Raw genomic sequence first — 11,525 nt, 5'->3', positions numbered from 1 at the left:
ATGAGAAGTAGTACTTTTGATAGAGACAGATTTGAGGAAAGCACTTATGAAAGAGTGGGACCTACTGAAAGAATAAAAGCAGGTGTGAGCTTAAAGTCAGAGTTCCAGCTGGCTGGGAAGAGCAGAAGAGGATCTTGGGTTGCCACTGAACACTGGTGCCAGAAACAGTGGACAAGATACTGGGAGCATCGCTTACGATTCTGTGGCTTCAGCTAGGCTGTGAGCTGTGGGAGAGAAACCTAGGATATCTCATTAATTAGGAGGACTGAGAAAATTGGGTTACAAACAAGTTCATGCAGATATTCTTAAAAAAGAAATATATTTTATGGAATTAATGGCTTTTATCTCTTTAAGAAGGGGTGAATGGACAACAAAAGGAAAAAAGTGACCAAAAGCAGGTGAAACAGAGCCCTCGATCTCTGACAGTCCAGGAAGGAGAGATTTCCATTCTGAACTGTGGTTGTGAGAAGAGTGCATTTAACTGCTTCCTGTGGTACCAGCAATACCCTGGTAAAGTCCCTGCATTCTTGGTAGCCATAGGTTCAATTGTGAATGAAATGGAAGAGGGAAGATTCACCGTTTTCCTCAGTAAGAGTGCCCAAAACTCTCATCGCACATCGTAACTTCCCAGCCTGGAGACTCAGCACCCACTTCTGTGCAGCAAGTGCACGGTGCTCCCCGGGCACCCGCAGCCTGTGCCCAGACCTGCAGCCGAGGCTCCAGACACAGCCTGCTGAGTAGATGAAATACACACAGACACACTATTTGTTTCTGCATAAAAATTCTTAATATATTTAGGAAAACTGACATTATATAGAATTTATTTTTTAACCAAAATGGAAATGATATGGAAAATTAAGTGCAAAGAGACATCTCTAGAAACTCCCAAATAGTTGGTATATATTTAAAAACTATAACTTTAAAACAACCCTAGGTTAAAGAAACAATTACAATGGATGCTAGAAGATATTTTGAAAGTAAATATGAGAGCACATTAAATATGTATGAGATGCAGCTAAAATAATACATAGAAAGAAATTTATCTTTTTAAATACTTATATTACTAAAGAAAAAAGGTTGATAAACTACTATTAAGGCTTTTAAGAAAAGATGATAGAAAAGCAAATTAAACCCAACATAAACTGAAAGAAGTAAATAATAAAATGTCTAATTGGTGAAATACAAAGAAATCTATGGAGATGACCATGAAATACAAAGTTAATTTTGTTAAAATAATTAATAAACTTGATATATTCCTAGGTAAAATTATCAAGGGAAAAAAGAAAAAATACAAATTATAAATATAAGAAATAAAAAAGAGAACTACTCTGCAGGTTCTGTTATATTCTAAGGGAATGAAAGAGTATCATTAACAAGTTTATGTTAGTGAGTCATTGTACAGAAGTGGATCCACACAGGTCAGGAAAGCTTATTTTTTGACAAAATGCAAAGACAATTCAATAGAGGTAGCAAGGTGGTTTTTTTTAATTAATTAATTTATTTTAATTGGAGGCTAATTACTTTACAATATTGTGGTGGTTTTTGCCATACATTGACATGAATCAGCCATGGGTGTACATGTGTCCCCCATCCTGAACCCCCATCCCACCTCCCTCCCCATCCCATCCCTCTGGGTGGTCCCAGTGCACTAGCTTTGAGTGCCCTGCTTCATGCGCTGAACTTGGACTGGTCATCCATTTCACATATGGTAATATACATGTTTCAATGCTATTCTTTCAGATCATCCCTCCCTCGCCTTCTCCACAGAGTCCAAAAGTCTTTTCTTTATATCTGTGTCTCTTTTGCTGTCTCACATATAGGGTCGTTGTTGCCATCTTTCTAAATTCCCTATATATGCATTAATATACTTTATTGGTATTTTTCTTTCTGACTTACTTCACTCTGTATAATAGGCTCCAGTTTCATCTATCTCATTAGAACTGATTCAAATGTGTTCTTTTTAATTGCTGAGAAATATTCCATTGTGTATATGTACCACAACTTTCTTATCCATTCATCTGCTGATGGTTGCTTTCATGTCCTGGCTATTGTAAACAGTGCTGTGATGAACACTGAGGTACACGTGTCTCTTTCAATTCTAGAGTGGTAACATAGTTTTATGAGCAAATGAGATTAGGACGATTGGGTATTCTTGGGAAACAATTGAAACTTGATCTAAATATCACACCTTATACAAAAATTTGAGTATAGTCTCAAAGTGAACCATACATCCAGGTATAAAGTGTAATATTACAAATTTTTAGGAAAAACATAAAGAGAATATCTTCATGACTCAAGTCTGGACAAAAAGACTTTTGACATGACCCCAAAAGCACAATCCATTAAAAAAAAAAACAAAACTTAGATTTCATCAAAATTAAAAATGTCTGTTCTGTAAAAGACACTACTAAGAGAAGGAAAAAGATAAACCACAGAACGGCAGGAAATAGTTGTAAATACATTTTCATCAAAAGACTGTATTCTGAATACAATGAACTCTCTGAACTCAGCAGGAAGAAAGCAAACAATCCAGTTGAAACCTGGACAAAAGATTAACACAGACACTTTACCAAAAAGCTATCTGGTAATGAAATAAGAATATAAAGACATGATTAGCATTATTAGTAATTAGGGAAATGCAAATTAAGCCACAAAGAGATAACAGTTCACATTTCTCACAGGCTAAAATTAAAAATACTAACACTGCCAAGTTCTGGCAAAACTGCAGAGAAATTGGATCACTCATACATTTCTGGTGGGTGAATGGTCCAGCCATTCTAGAAAAAAGTTCAGCAGTTTCACCTAAACTTAAATATTCACTTACCTTACAGCTCGGCAATCACACTCCTGGGTATTAATGCCTGAAAAGTGAAAAACTTAAATTCATTCAAAAATCTGTATTTGAATATTCATAGCAGCTCTATTTCTGATGATCAAAAACTGGAAACTAGCCAAATGTTCTTCACTGGGTGAACAGACAAATAAATCCGCTGTAATACATCTGTACAATGCCATATTATTTATAGGTTTTTCTCAACTTGCAATAGAATTGTGTTTCAATAAACCATGTTCAGTTGAGAGGATCATAAATGGAAAATGCATCTAATATACCTTACGCACTGAGTTGAACCCAGTCTACCTTAAAGGTGCTCAACACTGACATTAACCTACAGCTGGGCGAAATCATCTAACACAAAGTCTATTTTATATTAAAGTGTTGAAAATCTCATATAATTTATTGAGTACTGTACTGAAAGTGGGGCTTCCAAGGTGGCTCTAATGGATAAAGAATCTGCCTGCTAAAGCAGAGACATAAGAGATGCAGGTTAAATCCCTGGATCAGGAAGATCCCCTGGAGGAGGGCACATCACCACACTCCAGTATTCTTGCCCGGAGACTCCCGTGGACAGAGGAGCCTGGTGGGCTCCCGTCCATACTATCTCAGAGTCGGACACAGCTGCAGGAACCTAACACACACACTAGAAGTAAAAAACGGAATGGTTGTATGAGAGCAGAGTGAATGTAAGAGTGTCTGTTCTGATCTCAGGGCTGGCCAGGAGCTCAGCTCACTGCTGCTGCCCAGAATCACCAGGGAATGTTATACCGCATGTTGCTAGCATGGGGGAAGATCATATTTAAAAATTCAAAGTATGGTTTCTACTTTCTACTGAAAGTTCATCACTGTCTTGCCACTGTAAGGTAAAGAAATTCAGAGTCAGAAAATCCTAAGATGGTAACAGTCTGTAGTGATTAAAAGAAACAGACTACTGATACGTCGTGCAATAGCCTAGATGGGGCTTCCCTGGTGGCTCAGCGGTAAAAATCCGTCTGACAAGCGGGAGACGTGGGTTTGATCTCTGGGTCAAGAAATCCCCTGGAGAAGGAAAAGGCAACTCTCTCTCCAGTATTCATGCCTGGAAAATTCCATAGACAGAGGAGCCTGGTGGGCTACAGTCCATGGGGTCACAAAAGAGTCAGACAGGACTTAGAGACTAAACAATAGCCTAGATGGATCTCAGGATGTTATGCTGGATGAAAAAATAGTCACTCTCAGAGGCTACATGGTATATGATTACACTTATTGGATTATTATTATGCTTACATAGTGTGATTTTGCTTAAACAACATTCTCAAAGGCACAAAACATAAAGATGAAAAGGAGATGAGTAGTTAGCAGGGTTATAAAGAGTTGCAGGGATGGGGAAGGTATTCAAAGAGGATTTCTTTAGAGATATGAAACAATTTTGTGTCATGATTTCAGTGGTGGTAGAAGAACTTATACATGTGATAAAATTTCTTAGAGTGATGTATGAAAACCTAAGAGTGTATGTCAAAATTGATGTATAAGGTTATGATATTTTGGTAAAATTGTATTAATATCAATTTCTTGATAGATATGAAATCAATATCAGATTTCAAAAGAATAATATTTTATTCTGGTTATAATTTCATTTAAATATAAACCACTGAAATAGCTCTGAAATTCAGATGGGCTGATTTTCTAAAATCATTTCATGTCACAGTAATTTTATTTGTTGAAAAATCTAAGTAGAGCCCTGGAACTCAGTGAAAAAACAAAAGAGATACATTGATTATTTTGGATAAGATTGCTTTTCTCCCAGAAGGCCTAAGATCATGAATGTTTTAAAACAGTCAGTAAATTCTGGATGGAGAAAAGTAAGTATAGGCTAAATGAATGACCAATCAGTAGATTTCAAGAAAGTTTCGTAGGCTATCAAAAATTATATCTTAAACAGGATGGCAAATAATTTTACTGAATAATTACCAGTGTATGTCAACTTGTTTAATCTTTAGTTCCCCTCAGTTCAAATCTTTAATATTAATTGCTTTTTTCAAGCCCTCTTCCAGGATCTGCCAAATTTAATGACCAGGGAAACACGAGTAGACAGAGTAAAAGTTGTGGTGAGCCAAACTGTTTTCGTTCTGAGCACAGACCAGCTGGTCTAGGAACATGACAAATGGCACCTCCCGTCTGGGGGAGGAGCCACACAGGAACCAGGTACTGTGTAAATGTGCTGCCAGGCACTTACAGACACTGAAATCTTAGCTCGAGGCAGAATTAGACACGCTTGTGCTGGGGAATCCATGCCTCATGCCGCTCTCCAGCCTGCTCTGGGTGTTCCTGGCCTTCACCTTCTCTGGTAGGGATGCTTCCAAGCATGGGTGTGAGTGTTCAGGGTGAAAGGACCGCACACAGGCATGTGTTACTTCACAGGGACTTGGGGAGGAAAGGAGGATTGGAGAAAAGCAAGCATCTTAGGATTTCAGTTTGGTTTGTAAATATTTGGGTCCAAAATTAGCATAATTTCTACATTATTTTGTTCACTATTTCAGCTCTGTTTTCTTGTTGTTGTTTTTTTTCCCACAGGATCTGGTGTGGCCCAGAGTGTTACTCAAGACCAATCACACGTACTCAGTGAAGTGGGGAAGACAGTCACCCTGAACTGTCGGTATGAAACAAGTTGGGACATGTTCTACTACTACATTTTTTGGTACAAGCAGCTTCCCAGTGGACAGATGACTTACCTTATTCGTCAGTATTCAGATGATGGGAATGCAAGGGATGGCCGCTATTCTGTAAATTTCGAGAAAGCTCATAAGTCCATCAGCCTCACCATTTCAGCCTTAGAGCTGGAAGATTCTGCAAAGTACTTCTGTGCTCTCCGGGACTCACAGTGCTTAAACTAATAGGAAAGGCTGAACAAAAACCCCAGAATTAAATAAATGAGAGCCCTCCTGCTGCAGGACCCCAGCTGAAAGGCACACCTGCAGACCCCAGACAAGAAATGGTAGTCCTGCGGTTGCTTCATCTGTAGTCTGGATCAGAGGATTTAATTCTAAATTAAAGCTTCTTTGATGTCACTTGGAAGCAGGTGTCCAGAGTGACTGTCAACTAATATGTTCTCCTCTTGAATTCTTGACTTTAAGTCAATAGTACAGAAGATGTGTAAAATTGTCTAAAGCTGTAAACTTGCTCCATAATAATTTAAAGTGACAGTTTCCCTAAAATACACTCACATCACAAATCTGGGTATAGTTATAATGAATCATCATGAAAATCATTTCCTTAGTCCTTTCTTCTTAGACTTTTGTCCCTTAAGGTACAATCAGAGAAGCAGAAACACTAGTGGTGTCGAATAAGAAATTAGTTATAAAGATTAGAATTCAGACAATTGCTAGGTCTGGTGGAAGATTGTATACAAAGTTGTTATCTTAGTATCTGGTGTTGAGACTGAATTTAGTGTTAGTCAGTTGGAGTAATATTTGTAGAAGAACATTGGATAGAGACTGAAGCATGAACGAACTGTGACTCAAATGACATACTAGAACCATGAAGATAATGGAGCCCACAAAGACACACTAAAACTTGTCTATGTCTCACCTCCCTCAGTTTCACAGTAGTGGGTGACCTTAGGAGAAGTAGGTATCATTTGGCATCATGCTACATACATACTTGGCCCAAGACAGAGAAAGATGAGAAGGAGACTTGGTTGGAAGTGAAGGAGTTGTGAGTCAACAATAAGATGAACTATCAGATCAGTAGCAACATGTATGATTAACCATAGTCCCTGGAGCCCTGCACCAAAACCCAAACATAAAAACTGTGGCTGCTTCATCACAACGACCTTCCAAATGTTAGACAAGTTCCTTTGGTGGCCAACCCTAAGTCCGAACAATATAAAAGCACATTCTGGGAAAGATACTTCCTGTTAGTTAAGATAGATCAAAGCTGCTACAGTACCCTCTTTGTTAACTTGTCATCCATCTGTTCTCTTTTAACCACTTTTGAATAAGGACGATTGGAAAGCTGTGCTTCTTGCTCATGTTGTTGTTGCTGTTCAGTCACTAAGTCGTGTCTGACTGTTTGTGACTCCATGGACTGCAGCTCGCCAGGCTCCTTTATCTTCCTTTATCTCCCAAGTTTGCTCAAATCCATGTCCATTAATTTGGTGGTACCATATAACCGTCTCATCCTCTGTTGCCCTCTTCTTTTGCCTTCACTCTTTCCCAGGATCAGGCTCGGTCTTTTCCAATGAGTTCGCTCTTCTCAACAAGTGGCTAAAGTATTGGAGTTTCAGCTTCAGCATCAGTCCTTCCAATGAATATTCAGGGTTGATTTCCTTTGAGATTAACTACTTTGATCTCCTTGCAGTCTGAGGGACTCTCAAGAGTCTTCTCCAGCACCACACTTCTTGCTATTATGATGCAGTAATTCCTCATTCAACCCAAAACCTTTTAACCTTATCCTTCAAAAATTAGAGCAAGTTCATTTATCCATTTGTAGGTGATGTTATTTTATCTTCTAGCTAGCCACACTCTCCCTCTGAATCCTGTATCTTCACTACTGAGATAAGATATAAGATTGAGTTATGTTAACATACCTTCCTTATGTTACTACATGCAGGAAAATGGGAGGGGGGAGTTAAAAATGGGTTAATTTAACACGTAAAAATATTCATATCAAAATGAAAAACAAATTTTCATAAGTATTATTGTTCTCATTCCTGCAAATGACCACAATAGCTGACATTTATAATGACCTCTTCCATTACCCATTCCATAACCTGTTTGCTCATAGCAAGCACTTCCACTCACTGCTACACTTGACTTCCTATAAAGCAATCTCCTTATTCAGGAGCAATGCTATGAGGAAAGCTATAAATTTGAATAAGGAATTCTGCAAGTCCACCACTCTGGTTTTGACAGATGTTTGCAAGACATTGTATTCTGGGAAACATCATTAAGAATGATTAAAAGATGTTTGCTCTTTGGAAGAAGAGCTATGACAAAGCTAGACAGCAGAGACATTACTTTACCAACAAAGGTCCATCTAGTCAAAGCTATGGTTTTTCCAGTAGTTGTGTTATGTATGTGAGAGTTGGACAATAAAGCTGAGTGTAGAAGAATTGATGCTTTTGAATTGTGGTGTTGGAGAAGACTCTTGAGAGTACCTTGGACTTCATGGAGATCCAACCAGTCAATTCTAAAGGGAATCAGTCCTGAATATTCATTGGAAGGACTGAGGCTGAAGCTGAAACTCCAATACTTTGACCACCTGTGCAAAGAACTGACTCATTGGAAGAGACTCTGATGTTGAGAAAGATTGAAGGCAGGAGAAAGGGAATACAGAGGATAAGATGGTTGGATGGCATCACTGACTCAATGAACTTAAGTTTGAGCAAGCTCCAGGAGTTGGTGAGGGACAGGGAAGCCTGGTGTGCTGCAGTCCATGGGGTCGCAAAGAGTAGTACATGACTGAGCGGCTGAACTGAGCTGATAACTTCACATCAGAAGCAATAGAAGCCACCAAGGTAAAAAAACAAACAAACAAAAACAAACAAAAAAATTTATAGAGTTTAAAGAAAACAAACTAAATATCCAAGCCAGTTGCTTATGAACATGAAAATATATTTTTAAATTGTGTTTGTTATAAATCACCACTAAGAGTTTTGAAAGTCAAAGCACAGACTGATAAACTGTATTTGCAATGCATATTTCTGAAAAAGGACTCAAATGCAGAATATGTTAGAAGTTCCTTTACATCATTAAGAAAATAGATAATAAAGAATGAGAAAATCTTGGAGATCCAACTCAGAAATAAGATATCCAATAGTTAATACATATATAAAGACCTTAATATTATTAATTAGGGAAATGAAAATAATATTTTATCTCGGCATTCCATCTTGGTCCTTTCATTACTCTGAGTATCATTGTGGCTAGGAGAATATGACTCCAGGAAATAGGGAGAAATAATAACTGTCTCCAGGAAAATACGTCATTAAGTGAATTTTCTAGAAGCTTCCATCATTGAACCAATGTGGAGAAAAGAACAAACAATAACAAGTCACAGACATTGAAGGAGAGGTAGGATTTACTGGAAAAGAAGGAAGTTGGTATATTTACTGAGTTTTACTCAATGTTAGGCACTGTGGTTTGCCTTTTAGATTCATTATCTAATTTAAATATCAAAACCCTAAGAGATAGGATTTATTGTTTCCTTTAAAGTAAAGTAATTAGCCTCCAACTAATGAAAATAAATGAAAAAAAAAAAAAAGACAGAAATCTATCCTGCTGCATATGATGTGTACCTAAACGTCTATCGCTGTGTTTATGCTTTGGGAATTGCTTTGATTTGTGAGTCAGAGATGAAGGAACAGATGCTTGTACTCAATCTTGCCAAGTGCAATGAGAGGTGCTGTAGCATTTTCCAAATATCAGCATATCCCTTCAGTCACATTTTCACTCATTTCCTCCCCTTCACGGTCTTTGAGTTCACTTTCTGTTTCCTTACTTCACTTTTCATGAAATGTATCTTTTCGTTCCTTTAGTTATTGAAGTATTCTCAGTAATTAGCACAGTACCCAGCAAATAGTATGTGTTCAACAAATATTTATTAAGTAAAGAAATATTTGTGACTGATGTTACTAGTAATTGCTAGGGATGCAATAAAATATTGAAAGGGTGAGTTAGATCTTTTTAAAAATAGAAAAGAGTCAACATCACACAGATTTCACAATGAAGACAGGGGTATATTTGAAGATACTTATTCATTCATAAACTCATTAATCCTATTCTTCTATTTCCCTTTCTTTTCCTTCCACCCTCCCTCTCTCTTTTCCTTCTTTCCTCTCTTTACTCCTCTTTCCTATCATTGTTAGTGAAACAGGTACCCAAGTACTTTGTTAAGGTCTTCTTGTGAAACTTTAGCTTATTCCAACACAAAATTCTTTCTTCCATTAAAATTCCCTGTACATTGTGTTTCTCATAAAGAGGTTGACACCAGATATTTTTAAAGGTTAAAATTGCACTTAACTCATTCCCCCAATGAGGCAGGGAATTCTCCTAATTTTAGAAAAGTGGATAAAAAATAGTTATTTGGATATCAGCTGGTATTGTCATTCACACCATCTTCCATAACTATAAGCCAACAAAGGTGTTAAAAGTCCATATGGTATTTCAGCAAACCCATGGCCATTGGAAACACAGTGCTTGCCAACCCAAAAGTGGTGAACAGATTTTAAAAAGCCTTTTCTTATTCCTGTTTTTTCATCTTCGTTCAGAAATAATACTTAACAATAAAAAAAAAGTGCTATCCTTATACCAAACGTGTCCTGCTTTAAAACATTCTACTGAACTTATCTTTAGAAACTACAGAATTAATGTGTACTGTTTAATAGAACTGTCATTAGTTCTATCACTGATTCTACCAATAGAGATTCACCATGAGCAGATGATCTCACAAGAAAAATAACAGGAGTTAGGAACTTGAAGCTACATTAGCTCACTGTGTCTTTTAACTGTTTTTCCCTATAACTAATACATTAATAAATTGAATCAGGAAGATATTGTTATCAGTGCACCCTGAGGATTCTAATGGTTTACAAATTCTACCTGTTTGCACATCTGAGGGACTGAATCTAAAGTAAGATGAATATCTAATTCATTTGTTACACCAGAATTGCATAAAACAGGCAACATACTAAATGACTTTCAAATTAACTAATAACAAGTGTACACACAATACAGCACTTGGAAAAGAAAGCATCCTGGGCACAAAAAGGAGGAGAAAACTTGTGAAAATAATTCATTTTAGTGATTAGAATGAAAGTTTAGAAAACTGCATCATCCAAGTAATAAATATGTGATAACTATAAAATGTTAAAAAAGTTCTAAAAACAGAAGAAAAATTGAAATAAAGGAGAATGATATAAGCAGATGGAGAGGGTGACAAAGTAAAATTTTGTGATAAAATTAATACTGAAAATGTATTACACTAAAAATTGGAAAACATTTGCCTTTATGCGCCAAGGATAAAGGGTTTTCATTTCAATAAGTGACATTCCATCATTTTTCCTATGGAAAAGTGTATTATGGTCTCCAGAGCATATATAAATAGCAGTCAGAGCACAGATCTGAATGTAAGAGTAATGTATGAAGTTAATGGAAAAAATACAAAACTTGTGTTAGGTACACATTTCTTAAACAGGACACAAACATGGCTAAGCATCAAAACTAGTCTATATTCATATATACATTCATTTTTTGTGTCACTTTTCTGTATAGCAGAGATGGGCACAACATTGTAAACCAACTACCCTTCATTTAAAAACTGATGTACATTAAAATTGCCATTAAAAGTATTCAAGAGTTAAAAGGATAGCTAGAAAATCTATTAAAGGGTAACTAGTGAATATATTTACAGTATTATTATGTTATCAAAGTTAATATTACTAATTATAAAAATATTATATTATCAAATATTAGCTATAAAATATATTATCATACTATGAAAGGGCTCACTTTGATTTCAAAATATCTCCTTCAAATCAACAAGAATACAAACAAATTGATAGAAAAGACAAAAGTCTGAAGTAGGCATTTGACAATAGAAGATATTCAAGTGGTCAATAAACATGTCATTCCCATAAGATGCATAAGCTGACATAGCTAATTTATACTGGTAGAAGTCAGAATACTGTTTTAAATGGGTCAGTATCATA

The 11,525-nt window shown here is 36.6% G+C and overlaps 1 gene segment (V, D, J or C); it reads left to right on the top strand.

Annotated features, from left to right (window-relative positions):
• Positions 1 to 5,044: 5,044 nt before the first annotated feature.
• LOC122443257 lies at positions 5,045 to 5,890 on the top strand. The segment is given in 2 exon segments: positions 5,045 to 5,162; positions 5,390 to 5,890. Coding segments are annotated over 2 exon segments (369 nt in total).
• The last annotated feature ends 5,635 nt before the right edge of the window (positions 5,891 to 11,525 follow it).

This window comes from Cervus canadensis, chromosome 6, assembly GCF_019320065.1.
Source record: "Cervus canadensis isolate Bull #8, Minnesota chromosome 6, ASM1932006v1, whole genome shotgun sequence".
In the NCBI taxonomy this organism is placed as follows: Eukaryota; Metazoa; Chordata; class Mammalia; order Artiodactyla; family Cervidae; genus Cervus; species Cervus canadensis.
This window is presented reverse-complemented; position numbering and strand designations above follow the sequence as displayed.